Here is a 26,696-nt window from a genome sequence, read left to right as displayed (position 1 = left end):
ATCGAACAAAAAATGCATGTGTTGTGTAACATGATGTCCTAGGAGTGTCATCTGATGAAGGTTGTCAAAGGTTAGTGCTGCATTTAGCTGTGTTTTGGGTATTTGTGATGCATGTTAGTTGCTTTGAAAATGGCTGTGTGATTATTTCAGGCTGGGTACTCTGCTGACATAATCTAATGTTTTGCTTTTGCTGTAAAGCCTTTTTGAAATCGGACAACGTGGTTCGATTCAGGAGAGGTGTATCTATAAAACGGTGTAAAATAGTCATATGTTTGAGAAATTGAAGTTATAGCATTTATGAGGTTTTGCATTTAGCGCGACGCGATTCCACTGGCTGCTGATTAGGGTGGGACGCAAGCGTCCCACTGGCCCAGAGAGGTTTTAACACAGTGTCCAATGAAGGGCCAGAAGTATACAGAATGGTGTCGTCTGCGTAGAGGTGGATCAGAGACTCACCAGCAGCAAGAGCGACATCATTGATGTATACAGAGAAAAGAGTTGGCCCAAGAATTGAACCCTGTGGCACCCCCATAGAGACTGCCAGAGGTCCGGACAACAGGCCCTCCGATTTAACACATTTAACTCTATCAGAGAAGTAGTTGGTGAACCAGACGAGGCAATCATTTGAGAAACCAAGGCTATTGAGTCTGCCGATGAGGATGTGGTGATTGACAGAGTCAAAAGCCTTGGCCTGGTCAATGAATACGGCTGCACAGTATTGTTTCTTATCGATGGCGGTTACGATATCGTTTAGGACCTTGAGCATGGATGAGGTGCACCCATGACCAGCTCTGAAACCAGATTGCATAGCAGAGAAGGTCAAATCAAATCAAATGTATTTATATAGCCCTTCTTACATCAGCTGATATCTCAAAGTGCTGTACAGAAACCCAGCCTAAAACCCCAAACAGCAAGCAATGCAGGTGTAGAAGCACAGTGGCTAGGAAAAACTCCCTAGAAAGGCCAAAACCTAGGAAGAAACCTAGAGAGGAACCAGGCTATGAGGGGTGGCCAGTCCTCTTCTGGCTGTGCCGGGTGCAGATTATAACAACACATGGCCAAGATGTTCAAATGTTCATAAATGACCAGCATGGTCAAATAATAATAATCATAGTAGTTGTCGAGGGTGCAACAAGTCAGTAACACAAGAGTAAGTGTCAGTTGGCTTTTTCATAGACGATCTTTGAGAGTATCTCTACCGCTCCTGCTGTCTCTAGAGAGTTGAAAACAGCAGGTCCGGGACAGGTAGCACGTCCGGTGAACAGGTCAGGGTTCCAGCAGGTCTGGAGGTGCGGTGTCTTAAGGTGCGGTGGGATTCAAAATGGTTGGTAATCTGTTTGTTGACTTGGCTTTCGAAGACCTTAGAAAGGCAGGGTAGGATAGATATAGGTCTGTAGCAGTTTGGGTCAAGAGTGTCCCCTCCTTTGAAGAGGGGGATGACAGCAGCTGCTTTCCAATCTTTTGGAATCTCAGACGACACGAAAGAGAGGTTGAACAGGCTAGTAATAGGGTTTGCAACAATTTCGGCAGATCATTTTAGAAAGAAAGGGTCCAGATAGTTTAGCCCGGCTGATTTGTAGGGGTCCAGATTTTGCAGCTCTGTCAGAACATCAGCTGACTGGATGTCACGTCCTGACCAGCAGAGGGAGCAATTGTATTAGTTTTGGTCAGGACGTGGCAGAGATTTTTATGTTACATGTGAGTTGGTTGTTGGACTCCCAATTGAAGGCAGGTGTGTTGAGTTTCCTTTGATTGGGAGTCCTATAAACAGGTGTGGGTTTTCCTTTGGGGTTGTGGGTAGTTGTTGTTGCATTGCGTTTTGTGTGCCTGCAAAACTGTTCCTGTCGTGTTTATTGTTTTTTGTCCTGTGGATGCTTTACTCGTGTTGATTAAAAATATGAGTATCCACATTCCCGCTGCGCCTTGGTCCATTCCTGACGACAGTCCTTACAGAACTACCCACCACCAAAGGACCAAGCAGCGGAGGAGGAAGGAGCAACAGGAGTACAGCGTTATGGACTCGTGGAAATGGGAACAAATCCTGGATGGAGAGGGACCATGGACTCAGGCTGGGGATTATCGCCTCCCACAGTGGGAGATTGAAGCGGAGAGGCGATTCTATGAGGAGAGAGAGCACAACGAGCATGAGAGGCAGCCCCAATGATTTTTTTGGGGGGGGCACAAGGGCTGTTTGGCGGGGCGAGATTGGAGCTCCAGGCCAGCTCCCCGTACCCTTGTGGGGCAGAGACAGACTGGACAGGTCCCGTGCTTTGGGGTAGGGGCTGTGGTGAGGCCTGGGAATTTCAGGCCGGCACGCACAGTACCAGCGCCCCGCATGTGACAGGGCGAAGTGAGAATCGAGCCTGAAGGGGTGATGCCAACCCTGTGCTCAAGACCGCCAGTGCGCCTCTACGGTCTGGTGTTTCCCGCTATACGCACTAGCATGGAGGTGCGTGTCTCCAGGCTGGCACGTCCAGTACCAGCCCCACGCATCAGGCGTATAGTACGTCAGCCCAGCCTCGCCAGTCAAGAGTCGCCAGAGCTGCCCGCCAGTCAGGAGTCGCCAGAGCTGCCCGCCAGTCAGGAGTCGCCAGAGCTGCCCGCCAGTCAGGAGTCGCCAGAGCTGCCCGCCAGTCAGGAGTCGCCAGAGCTGCCCAGTGCAGCCATCGGCGCCACCGAAGTGGGCGACGCCGAAGGTGGAGCGAGGTCCACGTCCCGCACCTGAGCCACCTCCAGGATAGGTGGGTTGGGGAGGGAGGGTGTAGCACAGTGCCGTCGTTGACGGCAGCCACCCTCCCTTCCCTCCCTTATTGTTTAGGGGGTATTGTTTATTGGTTTTGTTGGGGTATTGGGGATTATTTGTGTTTTCTTTTTTAAGATGCATTCCGGGGTCTGCACCTTTAGGGGGGGGTACTGTCACGTCCTGACCAGCAGAGGGAGCAATTGTATTAGTTTTGGTCAGGACGTGGCAGAGATTTTTGTGTTACATGTGAGTTGGTTGTTGGACTCCCAATTGAAGGCAGGTGTGTTGAGTTGCCTTTGATTGGGAGTCCTATAAACAGGTGTGGGTTTTCCTTTGTGGTTGTGGGTAGTTGTTTTTGCATTGCGTTTTGTGTGCCTGCAAAACTGTTCCTGTCGTGTTTATTGTTTTTTGTCCTGTGGATGCTTTACTCGTGTTGATTAAAAATATGAGTATCCACATTCCCGCTGCGCCTTGGTCCATTCCTGACGACAGCCCTTACACTGGATTTGGGAGAAGGAGAAATGGGAAGGCTTGGGCAAGTAGTTGTAGGGGGTGCAGTGCTGTTGACCTCGGTAGGGGTAGCCAGGTGGAAAGCATGGCCAGCCATAGAAAAATGCTTATTGAAATTCTCAATTATAGTGGATTTATCAGAGGTGACAGAGTTTCCTATCCTCAGTGCAGTGGGCAGTTGGGAGGAGGTGTTCTTATTCTCCATGGACTTTACAGTGTCCCAGAACTTTTTTGAGTTTGTGTTGCAGGAAGCAAACTTCTGCTTGAAAAAGTTAGCCTTGGCTTTTCTAACTGCCTGTGTATATTGGTTTCTAACTTCCCTGAAAAGTTGCATATCACGGGGGCTCATCGATGCTAATGCAGAATGCCACAGGATGTTTTTGTGTTGATTAAGGGCAGTCATGTCTGGAGAGAACCAAGGGCTATATCTGTTCCTGGTTCTACATTTCTTGAATGGGGCATGCTTATTTAAGATGGTGAGGAAGGCATTTAAAAAAAATAACCAGGCATCCTCTACTGACGGGATGAGGTCGATATCCTTCCAGGATACCCGGGCCAGGTTTATTAGAAAGGCTTACTTGCTGAAATGTTTCAGGGAGCGTTTGACAGTGATGACGACGAATGAAGCAACAGAATCAATGAAGCAACAGAATCAATGAAGCAACAGAATCAATGAACCAACAGAGTCAATGAACCAACAGAATCAATGAACCAACAGAATCAGTGAACCAACAGCATCAATGAACCAACAGAATCAACGAACCAACAGAATCAACGAACCAACAGCATCAACGAACCAACAGCATCAACGAAACAACAGAATCAATGGACCAACAGAATGAATGGACCAACAGCATCAATGAACCAACAGCATCAATGAACCAACAGAATCAATGGACCAACATCATCAATGGACCAACAGAATCAATGAACTAACAGCATCAATGAACCAACAGCATCAATGGACCAACAGAATCAATGGACCAACAGAATCAATGGACCAACAGAATCAATGAACGAACAGCATCAATGAACCAACAGAATCAATGAACCAACAGAATCAATGAACAAACACCTATATGTGCTCTCTCAGACTGACGGATAGAAATGTTGGATCGTACATTAGCACAAGGCAACCCGTCCGTCCATCTATTTTTTTTGTTGCTCTTTTGCAACCTAGTATCTCTACTTGCACATCATCATCTGCACATCAATCACTCTATCACTAATTGCTAAATTGTAATTATTTTGCCTACATGGCCTATTTATTGCCTTACCTCCCTAATCTTACTACATTTGCACACACTTTATATAGATTTTTTCTATTGTGTTATTGACTGTACATTTGTTTATTCCATGTGTAACTCTGTTGTTGTTTTTGTCGCACTGCTTTGCTTTATCTTAGCCAGGTCGCAGTTGTAAATGATAACTTGTTCTCAACTGGCCTACCTGGTTAAATAAAGGTGAAATAAATAAAATAACAAAAATACTGAATGAATAATAATACAGTCTACACTCAAAGGCCATTACTCAAATGTGTTACATTTTTGGAGTCCAAGCTAGACCAATTATGTACCAAACACATCTTAAATCAGTATTGTTTTATTCATGTGTTTTGTCATGTGTAATATGCGGTATGCTATGTATTATATAAAGGAAAAGTCAGATTTTAATTCAGGGATTTTTTGGGGCTTGGGCACATAAGACTATCTCTGAAACTCACTTAGACAATGCCTTTGGCGATACAATGGTAGCAATACAAGGTTATAACATTTATAGAAAAGATAGAAATGCCAATGGTGGAGGTTTGGCTGTTTATATTCAGAACCACATTCCTGTAAAGATTACAGAGGATCTCATGTTAAATACTGTTGAAGTAATATGGCTACAGGTTAACCTGCCTCACCTAAAGCCCATTCTGGTGCGAAGCTGCTATAGACCACCAAGTGCTAACAGTCAGTATCTGGATAACGTATGAAATGCTTGATAATGTATGTGATATCAACAGAGAGGTATATTTTCTAAGTGATTTAAATATTGACTGGCTTTCATCAAGCTGCCCACTCATGAAAAAGCTTTAAACTGTAACTAGTGCCTGCAACCTGGTTCAGGTTATCATTCAACCTACCAGGGTAGTTATAAACAGCACAGGAATGAAATCATCAACATGTATTGATCACATCTTTACAAATGCTGCAGAAATCTGCTCTAAAACGGTATACAAATCCATAGGATGTAGTGATCACAATATAGCAGCCATATCTAGGAAAACCAACGTTCCAAAGGCTGGGCCTAATATAGTGTATGAGGTCATACAATAAGTTTTGTAGTGATTCATATGTTGATGATGTAATGTGTAATGAGGAGAAAACAGACGCTGCACTTGACACAATTATAAAATCGAGTATTCCAGTTGCTAATAGGCAGGCAATGATTATGAAAATGACTTTAAAAACTGTTAAATCTCTGTGGATTTATGAGGAATTGAAAAGTTGTATGGTTGATGAGGCAAAAGGAATGGCAAATAAGTCTGGCTGCACAACCGATTGGGAAACATACTGCAAATTGAGAAATCATGTGACTATGATGTGACTTCTACCCCCAGACCATCAGACTGCTGAATAGATACTACTACTAGCTTCTACTAGCTTCTACCCCCAGACCATCAGACTGTTGAATAGATACTACTACTAGCTTCTACTAGCTTCTACCCCCAGACCATCAGGTTTCTGAATAGATACTACTAGCTTCTACTAGCTTCTAACCCCAGACCATCAGACTGCTGAATAGATACTACTAGCTTCTACTAGCTTCTAACCCCAGACCATCAGACTGCTGAATAGATACTACTAGCTTCTACTAGCTTCTACTAGCTTCTACTAGCTTCTACCCCCTGACCATCAGGCTGCTGAATAGATACTACTACTAGCTTCTACTAGCTTCTACTAGCTTCTACCCCCAGACCATCAGGTTTCTGAATAGATACCACTAGCTTCTACTAGCTTCTACCCCCAGACCATCAGACTGCTGAATAGGTACTACTAGCTTCTACTAGCTTCTACTAGCTTCTACTAGCTTCTACCCCCAGACCATCAGGCTGCTGAATAGACACTACTAGCTTCTACTAGCTTCTACCCCCAGACCATCAGACTGCTGAATAGACACTACTAGCTTCTACTAGCTTCTACTAGCTTCTACCCCCAGACCACCAGACTGCTGAATAGGTACTACTACTCCCCGGTTTGCCCCTCCTTCCCTGACTTCTCTTTGACCTGCACTGTTGGAGCTAGGAGTTTAATAATTTCTCTGTACCCTGCTATTACATTTAAGACCATGTGGATGTGACTAATAAACTCTAATTTAATCTCTAATCTCTAATAAACTGTCACCATGATCACCTGAAGAACATAAATATTGTCACGTTTACTTTATTTGCAGACTGTAACAACACTGAAACATTTAAAAAATACAATCATTGCTCTCTTATCTAACCTACATGCTTGTCGTCTGCAAATACATGAAACGGTTACAAGTAACAAACATTAATTGAAGTATAGTCAATGTGTTTAGAGTTGGGTCATGTCTAAATACAGTAGCCAGGGAGAGTTGAGCTGGGGATTTGGGATTAGTCTAGTTAACAGCATTTCTTAATCCTGCTCCTGGGAACCCAACGGGTTACCCATTGTTTGTATTTGCCCTAGCACGATACCAATTCAAACGATCCACTTATCATCAAGCGATGAGGATTTGAATCAGGTGTGTAGTGCTAATTCAATAACAGTATGTCTTCCGCCACTGTCCCTGTCCCACACTGGGCTCAAACCAGTATATCTTCTTCACTGTCCCTGTCCCACACTGGGCTCAAACCAGTATATCTTCCTCACTGTCCCTGTCCCACACTGGGCTCAAACCAGTGATCCTCTGTTCACAATAATTTTTTACAACAAAACATTTTTGAATCTGAAGTTCAGGCCTGTTTTTCTTTTGAAGCCAGAAGGAGGCTAGTATCAGCTACTTGTATGCCTTTACTAGACTATGGGGATAATTTATATATGAATGCTTCCGCTCAGTGTTTGAGATGAATTGACACCCTTTACCATGGCGCTTTGAGATTTATTTTAAACTGCAAAACCCTTACGCACCACTGCACTTTGTATACCAGGGTTGGCTGGCCTTCTCTAGTCACTCGTAGGCTCAGTCACTGGTATACTTTTATTTACAAAGCCATTTTGGGTTTACTACTGTTTTATTTGGGCATTTTTATTGTTCAGAAATGTGGTGGGTACTCTCTTCGTTCGCTGGACTTTATCCTGCTAACTGTTCCAAATGTCAGAATTGAATTTGGTAAAAGGGCATTTATGTCCTCTGCGCCATCGTCTTGGAACGCCTTACAAAATACTTTTAAACTGGAAGAACTTGTCCCGATTGGTATTTTTAAATCATTGATGAAGGATTTTGAGGCTGATTCCCTGACCTGTCAATGTTTCTAATTTGCTGTTTTATGATTTTGTTATACTCTTGTGAATTCAGTTTTTTTACTAGATCACCTGTAGTTATTCATCTTGTCTGTCTGTAAATGTGTAATAACTTGGTGCTGCCTACCTTGACCAGTATGCTCTTGAAAAAGTGATTTCAAATCTCAACGAGCCCTTCCCGGATAAATAAAGGTTAAATAAAATAAAATAAAAACACGTGACCCACCTCCTTGACAATGTTTGAGCCATCCAAAAGGAACCAATTGGATGGCTCCATTCATGTCTCCTCTCTCTCTCTTAGACCATGGTACTGTACTTGTGCTCCTCAGTCTTGCCTTCGTCGTTCTTCAGGGAGACGAGGTGGTGGCATTGGGGGGTTGCCCTCGGTCTCATTCATCAGAGGCAGGCCTCTCCAGAGGAATACTGAGGGGGGAGAGAGGGATAGATGGGAAGGAGAGAAAGGTATTTATAAAAAAAGAGCCATTGAGCCGTTGAGGAGCTGAGGGGAGGAGAGTGACGTGGACATGGAAGCGGAAGGTGGAGTTGACTCCATACATCTCCTAGTTGAACATCTCACTGGCATCCCAGCCTTTAGACTAACAGAGAGATACAAGGGAATGGTGGTTAGTGTGTGTCTCACTGTGTGTCACAATGTCTGTCTCACTGTCTGTCTCACTGTCTGTCTCACTGTGTGTCTCACTGTCTGTCTGTCTCACTGTGTGTCTGTCTCACTGTCTGTCTCACTGTCTGTCTCCCAGTTCACCCCGACAAGCTGACATAGTAACAGAGTAGTAACAGTGTAGTGACATGTAAACAAGAGCGTAGCAACAGTGTAGTAACAGTGTAGTAACAGTGTAGTGACAGTGTAGCAACAGTATTGTAACAGCGTAGCAAGAGTGTAGTAACAGTGTAGTGACAGTGTAGCAACAGTATAGTAACAGTGTAGTGACAGTGTAGCAACAGTATAGTAACAGCGTAGCAACAGTATAGTAACAGTGTAGTAACAGTGTAGTAACAGTGTAGTAACAGTGTAGTAACAGCGTAGTAACAGCGTAGTGACAGTATAGTAACTGTAGTGACAGTGTAGTGACAGTGTAGTGACAGTGTAGTAACAGTGTAGTGACAGTATAGTGACAGTGTAGTAACAGTGTAGTGACAGTGTAGTAACAATGTAGTAACAATGTAGTAACAGTGTAGTGACAGTGTAGTAACAGTGTAGTAACAGTGTAGTAACAGTGTAGTGACAGTGTAGTGACAGTATAGTGACAGTGTAGTGACAGTGTAGTAACAATGTAGTAACAGTATAGTGACAGTGTAGTAACAGTGTAGTAACAGTGTAGTAACAGCGTAGTGACAGCGTAGTGACAGTATAGTGACAGTGTAGTGACAGTGTAGTGACAGTATAGTGACAGTATAGTAACAGTGTAGTAACAGTGTAGTGCCAGTATAGTAACAGTGTAGTAACTGTACCCTTCTCCTCTCTAGGAGCCAGTATTCAGTATGAGCGTATGGGAGGAGACGTGACCATGCAGTGTGGGTCTCTGGACAGCGATGCCAGCGTGACGTGGAAGGTAAACGGGACGGACGTGAAGGCACGCCACCGGGAGGAGGGGTCTAGACTCATACTGATGGAGGTGGACCTCTCAAACAACGGACTCTACAGCTGCTTCCAGAACCCCAATGGAGAACGACGGGACCAGATCAACCTGCGCATCGGAAGTGAGTTCTAATGCCCATCATGCCCCTCTCTCTTTCTCTGCACATGGGCAGTGAGTTCTAATGCCCATCATACCCCTCTCGCTTTCTCTGCACATGGGCAGTGAGTTCTAATGCCCATCATACCCCTCTCTCTTTCTCTGCACATGGGCAGTGAGTTCTAATGCCCATCATACCCCTCTCTCTTTCTCTGCACATGGGCAGTGAGTTCTAATGCCCATCATACCCCTCTCTCTTTCTCTGCACATGGGCAGTGAGTTCTAATGCTCTCTCCTTCCCTCTCTCTTTCTCTGCACATGGGCAGTGAGTTCTAATGCTCTCTCCTTCCCTCTCTCTTTCTCTGCACATGGGCAGTGAGATCTAATGCCCATCATACCCCTCTCTCTTTCTCTGCACATGGGTAGTGAGTTCTAATGCCCATCATACCCCTCTCTCTTTCTCTGCACATGGGCAGTGAGTTCTAATGCCCATCATACCCCTCTCTCTTTCCCTCTCTCCCTCCCCCCATTGGCAGTGAGTTGTAGTAATGAGATGTTCTCTCTCTGATCTCCTCTCTGACCTGTGGTTGATCTGTGTTTATCTGTCTACTCTATGACCAGGCATCCTGGCTCTGACACACACTCACAGCAGTCTGGTGCTGTCTCACACCTGAACAGCTTGTCTGGATGCACCCAGCTGAGTATTTTCAGAGCCTCATTAATAACAATAGGTGGCATCTTCTGACACTCCCTCCCTCCCATTACCCCTCCCTCCCATTACCCCTCCCTCCCTCCCATTACCCCTCCCTCCCATTACCCCTCCCTCCCTCCCATTATCCCTCCCATTACCCCTCCCTCCCTCCCATTACCCCTCCCTCCCTCCCATTACCCCTCCCTCCCTCCCATTACCCCTCCCTCCCATTCTCCCATTACCCCTCCCTCCCTCCCATTACCCCTCCCTCCCTCCCATTCTCCCATTCTCCCATTACCCCTCCCTCCCTTTCACCCTCCCTCCCTTTCAGGTCAGTGAGCTCGATGGAGTATTGTGGGTTGTGTAACAGGCCAGTGGGACTGATAGAGTATTGTGGGTTGTGTAACAGGCCAGTGAGACTGATGGAGTATTGTGGGTTGGGTAACAGGCCAGTGAGACTGATGGAGTATTGCAGGTTGTGTAACAGGCCAGTGAGACTGATGGAGTATTGTGGGTTGTGTAACAGGCCAATGAGACTGATGGAGTATTGTGGGTTGGGTAACAGGCCAGTGGGACTGATGGAGTATTGCAGGTTGTGTAACAGGCCAGTGAGTGTCACTGTGTGATGTCATAGTGTTATTGTCTTAGCCTGCATTACAAGAGGAACCCTATTCCCTATGTAGTGCACTACGTTTGACCAGGGCCCAAAATGAGTGATGCTGAGGGCCCATAGGGTTCTAGTCAAAAGCAGTGCACTCTGTAGGGAATAGGGTGCATCCTTAGTATTGCAGCATTGCTAACCATCTCTTCTCCTGGTCACCAGTTAGTGTGAATCTGTAGAGCTGTTTGGACTGTATACAAGGCATTGTTAGAGCTGCAATCTGACTTTGTTGCCTTACAAAAGACCCTGGTTTGTTTAAAACTTGTAATTAATGTGGGCAAGACTAAATGCATGTTGTTCTCTAATCCTCACAAATAAAAACAATTAATCAGATGGACTACTTACTCTTTGAATGGTTCAGATGATCTGGTTAAGAAGCTGAGATTTAAAGTAGGCTTATTTTATAGAAATACTGTAGATTATGTCTCTCCTAAAACAGCAGGAAGCAGATTGTACAGTTAACTTTCCTGTCAGTTCTTGATACACATATTTAACCCCTTATTTCTGTTGGCACTAAACTACCTCCATACTTCCATTCATTTGTATGGGTTACCTTCAGATGAAGGTTTAATATCTATATATATCTCCATACTTCCATTCATTTGTATGGGTTACCTTCAGATGAAGGTTTAATATCTATATATATATATATATATCTCCATACTTCCATTCATTTGTACGGGTTACCTTCAGATGAAGATTTAATATCTATATATTTCTCCAGTTTTAGCTTCTAAGTTTTATAATTCTGAGATTTCCATACCCAACTACAACATTTTCCTTCAAGATAGATCTGCCAAAGGGGGAGGAGTTGCAATCTACTGCAGAGATAGCTTGCAAAGTTCTGTCATACTTTCCAGGTCTATGCCCAAACAGTTCGAGCTTCTAATTTTAAAAATGAATCTCTCTAGAAATAAGTCTCTCACTGTTGCAGCCTGTTATAGACCCCCCTCAGCTCCCAGCTGTGCCCTGGACACCATATGTGAATTGATTACCCCCATCTAGCTTCAGAGTTCGTTCTGTTAGGTGACCTAAACTGGGATATGCTTAACACCCCGGCCATCCTGCAATCTAAACTAGATGCCCTCAATCTCACACAAATTATCAAGGAACCCACCAGGTACAACCCTAAATCCGTAAACATGGGCACCCTCATAGATATTATCCTGACCAACTTGCCCTTCAAATACACCTCTGCTGTTTTCAACCAGGATCTCAGCGATCACTGCCTCATTGCCTGCATCCTCTATGGGTCCGCGGTCAAACGACCACCCCTCATCACTGTCAAACACTCCTAAAAACCCTTCAGCGAACAGGCCTTTCTAATCGACCTCGCCCGGGTATCCTGGAAGGATATTGACCTCATTCCATCAGTAGGGGATACCTGGTTGTTCTTTAAAAGTGCTTTCCTCACCATCTTAAATAAGCATGCCCCTTTCAAAAAATGTAGAACTAAGAACAGATATAGACCTTGGTTCACTCCAGACCTGGCTGCCCTCGACCAGCACAAAAACATCCTGTGGCGGACTGCACTAGCATCAAATAGTCCCCGCGATATGCAACTTTTCAGGGAAGTCAGGAACCAATACACACAGTCAGTCAGGAAAGCAAAGGCTAGCTTTTTCAAACAGAAATGTGCATCCTGCGGCTCTAACTACAAAAAGTTCTGGGACACTGTAAAGTCCATGGAGAACAAGAGCACCTCCTCCTAGCTGCCCACTGCACTGAGGTAGGAAATACTGTTACCACCGATACATCCACTATAATTGAGAATTTCAATCAACATTTTTCTACGGCTAGCCATGCTTTCGTCCTGGCTACCCCAACCCCGGCCAACAGCTCTGCACCCCCCGCAGCTACTTGCCCAAGCCTCCCCAGCTTCTCCTTCACCCAAATCCAGATAGCAGATGTTATGAAAGAGCTGCAAAACCTGGACCCGTACAAATCAGCTGGGCTAGACAATCTGGACCCTCTTTCTAAAATTATTCGCCGCCATTGTTGCAACTCCTATTACTAGTCTGTTCAACCTCTCTTTCGTATCGTCCAAGATTCCTAAAGATTGGAAAGCTGCCGCAGTCATCCCTCTCTTCAAAGGGGGTGACACTCTACACCCAAACTGTAACAGACCTATATCCATCCTACCCTGCCTTTCCAAAGTCTTCGAAAGCCAAGTTAACAAACAGATCACTGACCATTTCGAAGTCCACGTATCTTCTCCGCTGTGCAATCCGGTTTCCGAGCCAGTCATGGGTGCACCTCAGCCACGCTCAAGGTCCTAAACGATATCATAACCTCCATCAATAAAAGACAGCACTGTAGAGCCGTCTTCATCGACCTGGCCAAGGCTTTTGACTCTGTCAATCATCGTATTCTTATCGGCAGACTCAACAGCCTTGGTTTCTAAAATGATTGCCTCGCCTTGTTCACCAACTACTTCTCAGATAGAGTTCAGTGTGTCAAATCGAAGGGCCTGATGTCTGGACCTCTGGCAGTCTCTATGGGGGTACCACAGGGTTCAATTCTTGGGCCGACTCTTTTCTCTGTATGTATCAATGATGTCGCTCTTGCTGTTGGTGATTCCTTGATCCACCTCTACGCATACGACACCATTCTGTATACATCTGGCGCTTCTTTGGACACTTTGTTAACAAACCTCCAAACGAGCTTCAATGCCATACAACACTCCTTCCATGGCCTCACAACTGCTCTTAAACGCTAGTAAAACTAAATGCATGCTCTTCAACCGATCGCTACCCGCACCCGCCCGCCTGACTAGCATCACTGCTCTGGACGGTTCTGACTTACAATATGTGGACATCTACAAATACGTAGGTGTCTGGCTAGACTGTAAACCCCCCTTTCCAGACTCATATTAAGCATCTCCAATCCAAAATTAAATCTAGAATCAGCTTCCTATTTCACAAAAAAAGTCTCCTTCACTCACGCAGCCAAACATACCTTCGTAAAACTGACTATCCTACCGATCCTCGACTTCGACGATGCAATTTACAAAATAGCCTCCAACACTCTACTCGGCAAACTGGATGCAGTCTATCACAGTGCCATCCGTTTTGTCACTGGTAACCATAACAACACCCACCCATAGCACGCGCTCCAGCAGGTATATCTCACTGGTCATCCCCAAAGCCAACACCTACTATGGCCGCCTTTCCTTCCAGTTCTCTGCTGCCATTGACTAGAACAAATTGGAAAAATCGCTGAAGTTGGAGACTTATCTTCCTCACTAACTTTAAGCATCAGCTATCTGAGCAGCTTACTGATCGCCGCTGCTGTACATAGTCCATCTGTAAATAGCCCACCCAATCTACCTACCTCATCCCCATATTGTTTTTATTTACTTTTTTGCTCTTTTGCACACCAGTATCTCTACTTGCACATCATCATCTGCTCATCTATCACTCCAGTGTTGATTTGCTAAATTGTAAGTACTTTGCTACTATGGCCTATTTATTGCCTTACCTCCTTACTCCATTTGCACACACTGTATATAGATTTTTCTATTGGGTTATTGACTGTACGTTTGTTTATTCCATGTGTAACTCTGTGTTGTTGTTTGTGTCGCACTGCTTTGCTTTATCTTGGCCAGGTCGCATTTGTAAATGAGAACGTGTTCTCAACTGGCCTACCTGGTAAAATAAAGGTGAAATAAAAATAAAATAAAAATTTGTATGGGTTACCATCAGATGAAGGTTTAATATCTATATATATCTCCATTCTTCCATTGTATGGGTTACCTTCAGCTGAGTCCCGTGACAGTTATGCGGGTTGTAGAGCAAAACAGAGAACACCATCGTGTGGGGTCTTATTAGTTTGGACTCTACAGATGTTTTTGTGAAAAGACCAATTTTCTCCTGGTCTGACAAACAGCGCTGTAGCTTTGCAACTTTCCATTGTAAATGCGGAAGGACGACATAGGTGGATTAAACTGTTTAAACTGACAGATTGTGATGGGATTTAAAAATATATGTTACTTAGATTTGCGCACGAGTGCGTCGGACTCTTAACACTTCATTACTCCCTTTGTGTTTACAAAGCTCTGCTGCACAAGCTTCCAATTCACCTAACAGCACTGTTTTTATTGTCTTGTTTTACTTTTTAAGTCACTGTTGAAGCATAAAAACATTAGTAGTGCACTATTAATGGAGTGCCATTTGAAATGTTGTCTGTGTATCTGTGATTGTGAAGGTTGGTATTTCCTGATGTCTAGCTGGATGTTATGCTATCACTAAACAATGTGATCAAAGCAGAACTTTTCATTTCTCTGGAAACAAATAGTCAGTAAACACTCACTACATCTACCTAGTGCTGTGTTCACGTACTCAAACATGCCTTTCTCTACTCCTACCTTTCTCTACTCCTACCTTTCTCTACTCTTACCTTTCTCTACTCTTACCTTTCTCTACTCTTACCTTTCTCTACTCCTACCTTTCTCTACTCCTACCTTTCTCTACTCTTACCTTTCTCTACTCCTACCTTTCTCTAGTCTTACCTTTCTCTAGTCTTACCTTTCTCTACTCTTACCTTTCTCTACTCCTACCTTTCTCTACTCTTACCTTTCTCTACTCTTACCTTTCTCTACTCCTACCTTTCTCTACTCTTACCTTTCTCTAGTCTTACCTTTCTCTACTCCTACCTTTCTCTACTCCTACCTTTCTCTACTCCTACCTTTCTCTAGTCTTACCTTTCTCTACTCCTACCTTTCTCTACTCCTACCTTTCTCTACTCCTACCTTTCTCTACTCTTACCTTTGTCTACTCATACCTTTCTTTACTCTTTCCTACCTGTCAAAGCTTTAATATCGCAGACATAAATGACCTTCCTTTAAACGAGCTGACATTAACAGCCTTCTTTTAAACACTACATGACCACTCTATGCACTATGTAGGGAATAGCATGTTATTTGGGACTCAAACTGCTGAAACTTTGAATTCTACAGCTTCGGCTGAGAACAAATCAGCCCAAATCAACTGGTTACAGGATCAACAGGGGAATAAAACCACAAAATGTAACAACAACATTAAAGTTTTAAGGCTGTCCTCTGAGATGCTGCTCACACAATAGACAGATATGGAGAAGAAATGAGATGAGGAGGGGAGAAGTTGTGGGGGAAGAGATGGAGCAGAAAAGATGGAGGGGAGGAGATGTAGGGGTGGAGGTGGAGAGAGAGAGAGAGACAGAGAGAGATGGATAGAGAGACGAGAGAGATAGATGAGAGAGAGATAGATGAGAGAGAGATAGATAGATAGAGAGATAGAGAGATAGACAGAGAGAGATAGAAAGAGAGATGAGAGAGAGACAAAAAGAGAGAGAGAGAGAGAAATAGAGATGTACAGTACACTCTTAGAAAAAAAGGGTTCTTCAGGGTTCTTCAGCTGTCCCCAAAGGAGAACCCCTTTTGGTTCCAGGTAGAACCCTTTTGGGTTCCATTGTATGACCCTCTGTAGGATTGGTTCCACATGAGGCCCAAAATGATTCTACCTGGAACCAAAAGGGTTTTTCAAAGGGTTCTCCTATGGGGACAGCCGAAGAACATTCTAGATAGCACCTTCTTCTCTAAGGGTGTAGTATGAGGTTACTGGGGTCAGCTGTAAATACTCCACTGGGTGGGTCTGGGTCAGAGCAGAGAGAGAGATCATGACATAAGTGGTGTGGCTAAGAGGCTGATTAATGTAGCATGGTCTCTATCCCACAGAAAGGGAGAGACTGTCACAACCTGCGTCAGAGCTACGCTGAACCATGAGGAGGGGAGGGAGGGAGGGAGGTGAGGGAGGGAGGGAGGGAGATTAGGGAGGTGAGGGAGGTTAGGGAGGTGAGGGAGATTAGGGAGGTGAGGGAGATTAGGGAGGTGAGGGAGGTTAGGGAGGGAGGGAGGTTAGGAAGGGAGGGAGGTTAGGGAGGGAGGGAGGGAGATTAGGGAGGTTAGGGAGGTTAGGGAGGGAGGGAGGTTAGGAAGGGAGGGAGGTTAGGGAGGGAGGGAGGTTAGGGAGGGAGGGAGGTGAGGGAGGGAGGGAGGTGAGGGAGGGAGGGAGGGAGGTTAGGGAGGTTAGGGAGGGAGGGAGGGAGGTTAGGGAGGCGGTGAGGTTAGGGAGGCAGGGAGGTTAGGGAGGTTAGGGAGGCAGGCATGGAGGGAGGGAGGTGAGGGAGGGAGATTAGGGAGGTTAGGGAGGGAGGGAGGTTAGGAAGGGAGGGAGGTTAGGGAGGGAGGGAGGTTAGGGAGGGAGTGAGTGAGTGAGTGAGTGAGTGAGTGAGTGAGTGAGTGAGGGAGGGAGGGAGGGAGGGAGGGAGGGAGGGTACATACATATCCCAACCAGAAGCCATGGATTTCAGGCAACATCCGCATCGAGCTAAAAGCTAGAGCTGCTGTTTCAAGGAGCGGGACACTAATCTGGACGCTTATCAGAAATCCCGCTACGTCCTCAGACGAACCATCAAACAGGCAAAGCTTCAATACAGGACTAAGATTGAATCCTACTACACCGGCTCTGGTGCTTGTCGGATGTGGCAGGGCTTGAAAACTATTACAGACTACAAAGGGAAAACCAGCCGCGGGCTGCCCAGTGACACGAACCTACAAGACGGGCTAAATGACTTTATTGCTCGCTTCGAGGCAAGCAACACTGAAGCATGCATGAAAGCACCAGCTGTTCTGGATGACTATGTGATCACGCTCTCCATAGCCGATGTGAGCAAGACCTTTAAACAGGTCAACATTCAGAAAGCCGCAGGGCCAGATGGATTACCAGGATGTGTACTCAGAGCATGCACGGACCAACTGGCAAGTGTCTTCACTGACATTTTCAACCTCTCCCTGACCGAGTCTGTAATACCTACATGTTTCAAGCAGACCATCATAGTCCTTGTGCCCAAGAACGTGACGATAACATGCCTAAATGACTACCGACCCGTAGCACTCACGACTGTAGCCATGAAGTGCTTTGAAAGGCTGGTCATGGCTCACATCAACACCATTATCCCGGAAACCCTGGACCCACTCCATCCCGCCCCAACAGATCCACAGACGACACAATCTCAATTGCACTAAACACTGCCCTTTCACACCTGGACAAAAGGAACACCTATGTGAGAATACTGTTCATTGACTAAAGTTTAGCGTTCAACACTATAGCGCCCTCAAAGCTCATCACTGAGCTAAGGACCCTGGGACTAAACACCTCCCTCTGCAACTGGATCCTGGACTTCCTGACGGGCCACCCCAAGGTGGTAAGGGTAGGTAACAACACATCTGCCACTCTGATCCTCAACACAGAGACCCCTCAGGGGTGTGTGCTTAGTCCCCTCCTGTACTCCCTGTTCACTCATGACTGCGTGGAACGACTCCAACACCATCATTAAGTTTGCTGACGTCACAACAGTGGTAGGCCTGATCACCGACAGCGATGAGATGGCCAATAGGGAGGAGGTCAGAGACCTGGCAGTGTGGTGCCAGGACAACAACCTGTTCACATTGACAGGGCTGTAGTGAAGCTGGTCGAGAGCTTCAAGTTCCTTGGTGTCCACATCACCAACAAACTATCATGGTCCAAACACACCAAGACTGTCGTGAAGAAGGTACGACAACGCCTATTCCCCCTCAGAAGAGGGAAAATATTTGGCATGTGTCCCCAGATCCTTAAAGATTTCTACAACTGCACCATCGAGAGCATCCTGACGGGTTGCATCACCGCCTGGTATGGCAACTTCTCAGCATCCGACTGTAAGGCACTGCAGAGGGTAGTGCTACGGCCCAGTACATCACTGGGGCCATGCTTCCTGCCATCCAGGACCTCTATACTAAGCGGGTTTTATAGGAAGGCCCAAAAAATTGTCAAAGACTCCAGTCATAGATTGTTATCTCCCTTACAAGGGCATGTAAGTAACCATTTCACAGTAAGGTCTACACATCTTGTATTCGGCGCATGTGACAAATAACATTTGTTTTGATTTGAAGAAAGAGAGGGAGGGAAGAAACGGAGAAGAGGATCATTTCTAGAAAGAAAACAGCTTATGTAAAATTGACTTCAAAAGTAGAATTGTTGGTCATTTTAGCTAACCCTTTTCCTAACCTTAACCTAATTCTCTTAACCTACATTGTATGTTCTCCTAACTGCTACGAAAGTAAATTTTGACATAGAAAAAGCTGTATGAATTGAGGTTGTTCTGAGGGCAATACGTTGTGCAACGCAAAATTAGGAATGTGTTCCTAATTAGACAAAAATACATTTTGTACATTCAAAAGTACATTTAAAACCAGAAACGAGGGAGGAAGAGAGGGAGGGAGGGAGGACAGTGAAGAGAAGAGAGAGAGGGAGGAAAGGAAGAGAGGGAAGAAGAGGAAGGAAAGGGACGGAAGATAGGGAAGAAGAGGGAGGAAGAGAGGGAGGAGAGGGAAGAAGAGGGAGGAGAGGAGGGAAGAGGGGGAGGGAAGAGGGGGATGAGAGGGGTAGAGAGGGAGGAAGAAAGGGAGAAGAGTGAAGAAGAGGGAGGAGAGGGTGGAGACAGAGGGAGGAGAGGGAGGAGAGAGAGGAGAGGGGAGGAGAGGGAGGAGAGGGAGGAGAAGGAAGAGAGGGAAGAAGAGGGAGGAGAGGGAGGGAAGAGAGGAAAGAAGAGGGAGGAGAGGGAAGAGAGGGAAGAAGAGGGAGGAGATGGAGGGAAGAGAGGGACGAAGATGGAGGAGAGGGAGGGAAGAGGGGGAGGAAAGGGAGGGAAGAAGAGGGAGGACGAAAGGGAGGAGAGGTAGGGAAGAGAGGGAGGAGAGGGAGGGAAGAGAGGAGGAGAGGGAGGGAAGAGAGGAAGGAGAGGGAGGGAAGAGAGGAAGGAGAGGGAGGGAAGAGGGAGAGGAGAGGGAGGAGAGGGAAGAGAGATAGGGAAGAGGGGGAAGAGAGGGAGGAGAGGGAGGAGAGAGAGGAGAGGGAGGGAAGAGGGAGGGAAGAGAGAGAGGAGAGGGAGGGAAGAGGGAGGGAGGAGAGAGAGGAGAGGGAGGAGAGATAGGAAGGGGAAGCGAGGGGGAAGAGGAGGCGAGAGAGGGAGGAGGAGAGAGGGCAGGGAGGAAGAGGTAGGAGAGGGAGGGAAGAGAGGGAGGGAAGAGAGGGAGGGAAGAGAGGGAGGAGAGGGAGGGAAGAGAGGAAGAAGAGGGAGGGAAGAGAGGAAGGAGAGGGAGGGAAGAGAGAGAGGAGAGGGAGGAGAGGGAGGGAAGAGAGGAAGAAGAGGGGAGGGAAGAGAGGGAGGAGAGGGAGGGAAGAGAGGAAGGAGAGATAGGGAAGAGGGGGAAGAGAGGGAGGAGAGGAAGGAGAGAGAGGAGAGGGAGGGAAGAGAGGGAAGGAAGAGAGGGAGGAAGAGCGGGTGGGAGGGAGGAGTACTGTGTCATTGGAGAATAATGAAGGTTTTCTTCCATTATAATTTGTTTTTATCTATGGTCACATTAAATACTGTAACACTTCAAAAACCCTCTCACAGCAATAGCACTGAGATGTTCTTCTCCCCAACAAATATCTGAGGTGTGACTTTGTAACTTTACAGACACAGTTGACTAAACACAGATCAGGCTAAAAATATATCACATTATTTCTGTCTGCTACGGTTCAGGAAGTGTTCAAATATTCTATCAGAGCATCTCTGAATGTGAATTCATCATTTCACCTCTGATGACTTCCGTGTTGACAGAAAATATTGTGTGTGTGTGTGAATGCATGTGTGCCTGTGTGCATCAAATCAAGTTGTATTTGTCACATGCACCGAATACAACGGGTGTAAACCTTACAGTGAAATGCTGAATACAACAGGTGTAGTAGACCTTACAGTGAAATGCTCAATACAGCAGGTGTAGACCTTACAGTGAAATGCTGAATACAACAGGTGTAGTAGACCTTACAGTGAAATGCTGAATACAACAGGTGTAGTAGACCTCACAGTGAAATGCTGAATTCAACAGGTGTAGTAGACCTCACAGTGAAATGCTGAATACAACAGGTGTAGACCTTACAGTGAAATGCTTACTTACGAGCCCCTAACCAACAATGCAGTTACAAAGAAGACGGATAAGAATAAGAGATAAAAGTAACACGTATTTAAAGAGGAGCAGTAAAAAATGTGGATGAAGCTGTAGAGATATCTTACTGCTGAGTGTGGATATAGCTGTAGAGATATCTAACTGCTGAGTGTGGATATAGCTGTAGAGATATCTTACTGCTGAGTGTGGATATAGCTGTAGAGATATCTTACTGCTGTGTGTGGATATAGCTGTAGAGATATCTTACTGCTGAGTGTGGATATAGCTGTAGAGATATCTTACTGCTGAGTGTGGATATAGCTGTAGAGATATCTTACTGCTGTGTGTGGATGAAGCTGTAGAGATATCTTACTGCTGAGTGTAGATATAGCTGTAGAGATATCTTACTGCTGAGTGTGGATATAGCTGTAGAGATATCTTACTGCTGTGTGTGGATATAGCTGTAGAGATATCTTACTGCTGAGTGTGGATATAGCTGTAGAGATATCTTACTGCTGAGTGTGGATATAGCTGTAGAGATATCTTACTGCTGAGTGTGGATATAGCTGTAGAGATATCTTACTGCTGAGTGTGGATATAGCTGTAGAGATATCTTACTGCTGAGTGTGGATATAGCTGTAGAGATATCTAACTGCCGAGTGTGGATGAAGCTGTAGAGATATCTAACTGCCGAGTGTGGATATAGCTGTAGAGATATCTTACTGCTGAGTGTGGATATAGCTGTAGAGATATCTAACTGCCGAGTGTGGATGAAGCTGTAGAGATATCTTACTGCTGAGTGTGGATATAGCTGTAGAGATATCTAACTGCTGAGTGTGGATATAGCTGTAGAGATATCTAACTGCCGAGTGTGGATGAAGCTGTAGAGATATCTTACTGCTGTGTGTGGATGAAGCTGTAGAGATATCTTACTGCTGAGTGTGGATATAGCTGTAGAGATATCTAACTGCTGAGTGTGGATATAGCTGTAGAGATATCTAACTGCCGAGTGTGGATGAAGCTGTAGAGATATCTTACTGCTGTGTGTGGATGAAGCTGTAGAGATATCTTACTGCTGAGTGTGGATATAGCTGTAGAGATATCTAACTGCCGAGTGTGGATATAGCTGTAGAGATATCTTACTGCTGAGTGTGGATGAAGCTGTAGAGATATCTTACTGCTGAGTGTGGATATAGCTGTAGAGATATCTTACTGCTGAGTGTGGATATAGCTGTAGAGATATCTTACTGCTCTGTGTGGATATAGCTTTAGAGATATCTTACTGTTGAGCGTGGATGAAGCTGTAGAGATATCTAACTGCTGAGTGTGGATAAAACTGTAGAGATATCTGAGAGACAAGGCAAGAAGGGCCTTATATTCCATCAAAACGAACATAAAATTTGACATACCAATTAGGATCTGGCTAAAAATACTTCAATCAGTTATAGAACCCATTGCCCTTTATGGTTGTGAGGTCTGGGGTCCGCTCACCAACCAAGAATTCACAAAATGGGACAAACACCAAATTGAGAGTCCGCATGCAGAATTCTGCAAAAAAAATATTATCCGTGTACAACGTAAAACACAAAATAATGCATGCAGAGCAGAATTAGGCCAGTACCCGCTAATTATCAAAATCCAGGAAAGAGCCTTTAAATTCTACAACCACCTAAAAGGAAGCGATTCCCAAACCTTCCATAACAAAGCCATCACCTACAGAGAGATTAACCTGGAGAAGAGTCCCCTTAGCAAGCAGGCCCTGGGGCTCTGTTCACAAACACAAACAGACCCCACAGAGCCCCAGGACAGCAACACAATTAGACCCAACAAAATCATGAGAAAACAAAAAGATAATTACTTGACACATTGGAAAGAATTAACAAAAAAACAGAGCAAACTGGAATGCTATTTGGCCCTAAAGAGAGTACACAGTGGCAAAATACCTGACCACTGTGACTGACCCAAAGTTAAGGAAAGCTTTGGCTAGGTACAGCCTCAGTGAGCATAGCCTTGCTATTGAGAAAGGCCGCCGTAGGCAGACCTGGCTCTCAAGAGAAGACAGGCTTTGGGCACTCTGCCCACTAAATGAGGTGGAAACTGAGCTGCACTTCCTAACCTCCTGCCAAATGTATGACCATATTAGAGACACATATTTCCCTCAGATTACACAGCTCCACAAAGAATTTGAAAACACATCTAATTTTGATAAGCTCCCATATCTACTAGGTGAAATACCACAGTGTGACATCACAGCAGCAATATTTGTGACCTGTTGCCACAAGAGAAGTTCAACCAGTGAAGAACAAAACACCATTGTAAATACAACCCTTATTTATGTTTATTTATTTTCTCTTTTCTACTTTAACCATTTGCACATCGTTACAACACTGCATAAAGACATAATATGACGTTTGTAATGTCTTTATTCTTTTGGAACTTCTGTGAGTGTAATGTTTACTGTTCATTTTTATTGTTTATTTTGCTTTAGTTTATAATCTACTTCACTTGCTTTGGCAACGTTAACATATGTTTCCCATGACAATACAGAGCAATGGTAACTTATGTTAACAATGGTAATAAAGCCCATTGAATTGAATTGAATTGAGATATCTTACTGTTGAGTGTGGATATAGCTGTAGAGATATCTTACTGCTGAGTGTGGATATAGTTGTAGAGATATCTTACTGCTGTGTGTGGATATAGCTGTAGAGATATCTAACTGCTGAGTGTGGATATAGCTGTAGAGATATCTAACTGCTGAGTGTGGATATAGCTGTAGAGATATCTTACTGCTGTGTGTGGATATAGCTGTAGAGATATCTAACTGCCGAGTGTGGATATAGCTGTAGAGATATCTAACTGCTGAGTGTGGATATAGCTGTAGAGATATCTAACTGCTGTGTGTGGATATAGCTGTAGAGATATCTAACTGCTGAGTGTGGATATAGCTGTAGAGATATCTTACTGCTGAGTGTGGATATAGCTGTAGAGATATCTTACTGCTCTGTGTGGATATAGCTGTAGAGATATCTAACTGCTGAGTGTGGATATAGCTGTAGAGATATCTTACTGCTGAGTGTGGATGAAGCTGTCTGAATCTATAGCCAGTGGGGATGTGGAGGGTAAACCACCTGGGAGCGGAACGTCAGGAAGTCCAGGATCCAGTTGCAGAGGGAGGTGTTTAGTCCAAGGGTCCTTAGCTTAGTGATGAGCTTTGTGGGCACTATGGTGTTGAATGCTGAGCTGTAGTCAAGGAATAGCATTCTCACATAGGTGTTCCTTTGGTCGAGGTGGGAAAGGGAAGTGTGGAGTGCAATAGAGATTGCATCATCTTTGGATCTGTTGGGGCGGTATGCAAATTGGAGTGGGTTTAGGGTTTCTTGGATTATGGTGTTGATGTGAGCCATGACCAGCCTTTCAAAGCACTTCATGGCTACAGACGTGAGTGGTATAGGTCGATAGTCATTTAGGCAGGTTACCTTCACTTTCTTTGGCACAGGGACTATGGTGGTTGGCTTGAAACATTACAGACTCAGTCAAGGAGATGTAGAAAATGTCAGTGAAGATGCTTGCCAGTTGGTCAGCGCATGCTCAGAGTACACGTTCTGGTAGTCCGTCTGGACCTGCGTCCTTATGAATGTTAACGTAACTCAGATCGGCTACAGAGAGCGTGATCACCCAGTCATCCGGAACATCTGATGCTCTCATGCATGTTTCAGTGTTATTTGCCTCGAAGCAAGCATAGATGTAATTTAGCTCGTCTGGTAGGCTCATGTAACTGGGCAGCTCTCGGCTGTGCTTCCCTTCATAGTCTTGAATAGTTTGCAGGCCCTGCCATATCCGACGAGTGTCAGAGTAGGTGTAGTATAATTCAATCTTAGTCCTGTATTTATTCTTTGCCTATTTGATGGTTCGTCGGTGGGCATAGCGGGATTTCTTATAAGCTTCCTGGTTAGAGTCCCGCTCCTTGAAAGCGGCAGCTCTAGCCTTTAGCTCAGTGTGGATGTTGCCTGTAATCCTTGGCTTCTGGTTGGGGTATGTACGTACAGTCACTGTGGGGACGATGTCCTCGATGGGTATACTCCTCAATGCCATCGGAAGAATCCCTGAACGTGTTCCAGTCTGTGATAGCAAAACAGTCCTGTAGTTTAGCATCTGCTTCATCTGACCATTTCAATGGTGCTTCCTGCTTTAGTTTTTGAAATTTAAGCAGGAATCAGGAGGATAGAATTATGGTCAGATTTGCCAAATGGAGGGCGAGGGAGAGCTTTGTACGTGTCTCTGTGTGTGGAGTAAAGGTGGTCTAGAATTATTTTTCATCTGGTTGCACATTTAACATGCTGATAGAAATGAGGTAAAATGGATTTAAGTTTCCATGCATTAAAGTCCCTGGAAGTAAATAGACAGCCATGAAGAATATAGATGAAAACTCTCTTGGTAAATAGTATGGTCTACAATTTATCATAAAATACTCTACCTCAGGCGAGCTAAACCTTAAAACTTCCTTAACCTACTAGATTTTGTGCACCAACTGTTGCTAATAGGACTGATGGTAGAGGCAGATTACTCACTCGCTGTCGGATCCTTACAAGATCCTCTTCTTCATGCAAATCACGGGGTTTGGGCCTTGTCGGGTGTGTGAAGTAAATCCTTTGCGTCCGACTCGTTAAAAAAAAAATCTTTGTCCAGTACGAGGTGAGTAATCGCTGTCCTGATATCTTGAAACTCTTTTCGGTCGTGAGATCAAATCAAATCAAATCAAATGTATTTATACAGCCCTTCTTACATCAGCTGAAATCTCAAAGTGTACAGAAACCCGGCCTAAAACCTCAAGAAGCAAGCAATGCAGGTGTAGAAGCACGGTGGCTAGGAAAAACTCCCTAGAAAGGCCAGAACCTAGGAAGAAACCTAGAGAGGAACCAGGCTATGAGGGGTGGCCAGTCCTCTTCTGGCTGTGCCGGGTGGAGATTATAACAGCACATGGCCAAGATGTTCAAATGTTCATAGATGACCAGCAGGGTCAGATAATAATAATCATAGTGGTTGTCGAGGGTGCAACAGGTCAGCACCTCAGGAGTAAATGTCAGTTGGCTTTTCATAGCATCTCTACCGCTCCTGCTGTCTCTAGAGAGTTGAAAACAGCAGGTCTGGGACAGGTAACACATCCGGTGAACAGGTCAGGGTTCCAGCAGGTCTGGGACAGCAGGTCTGGGACAGGTAGCATGTCCGGTGAACAGGTCAGGGTTCCATCAGGTCTGGGACAGCAGGTCTGGGACAGGTAGAACGTCCGGTGAACAGGTCAGGGTTCTAGCAGGTCTGGGACAGCAGGTCTGGGACAGGTAGCACGTCCGGTGAACAGGTCAGGGTTCCAGCAGGTCTGGGACAGTAGGTCTGGGACAGGTAGCACGTCCGGTGAACAGGTCAGGGTTCCAGCAGGTCTGGGACAGCAGGTCTGGGACAGGTAGAACGTCCTGTGAACAGGTCAGGGTTCCAGCAGGTCTGGGACAGCAGATCTGGGACAGGTAGCACGTCCGGTGAACAGGTCAGGGTTCCAGCAGGTCTGGACAGCAGGTCTGGGACAGGTAGCACGTCCGGTGAACAGGTCAGGGTTCCAGAAGGTCTGGGACAGGTAGCACGTCCGGTGAACAGGTCAGGGTTCCAGCAGGTCTGGGACAGGAGGTCTGGGACAGGTAGCACATCCGGTGAACACTTCAGGGTTCCAGCAGGTCTGGGACAGCAGGTCTGGGACAGGTAGCACGTCCGGTGAACAGGTCAGGGTTCCAGCAGGTCTGGGACAGGTAGCACGTCCGGTGAACAGGTCAGGGTTCCAGCAGGTCTGGGACAGCAGGTCTGGGACAGGTAGCACGTCCGGTGAACAGGTCAACATTCCATAGCAGAACAGTAAGTAAGAGTAAG

At 45.4% G+C, this 26,696-nt stretch overlaps 1 protein-coding gene across 3 annotated transcripts in view; it reads left to right on the top strand.

Annotated features, from left to right (window-relative positions):
* LOC115160200 (ciliary neurotrophic factor receptor subunit alpha-like) overlaps nt 1–26,696 on the top strand; it is a 277,461-nt gene that overhangs the window by 136,351 nt on the left and 114,414 nt on the right. For all 3 annotated transcript variants that reach the window (XM_029710596.1, XM_029710597.1, XM_029710595.1), the window contains exon 3: nt 9,214–9,447. In XM_029710596.1, the coding sequence (XP_029566456.1) occupies nt 9,214–9,447 (234 nt within the window). The remainder of the gene's footprint in view (nt 1–9,213; nt 9,448–26,696) is intronic.

This window comes from Salmo trutta, chromosome 23, assembly GCF_901001165.1.
Source record: "Salmo trutta chromosome 23, fSalTru1.1, whole genome shotgun sequence".
In the NCBI taxonomy this organism is placed as follows: domain Eukaryota; kingdom Metazoa; phylum Chordata; class Actinopteri; order Salmoniformes; family Salmonidae; genus Salmo; species Salmo trutta.
Note: the sequence above shows the minus strand (reverse complement) of the source record. Positions and strands in the feature narration are given on the sequence as shown.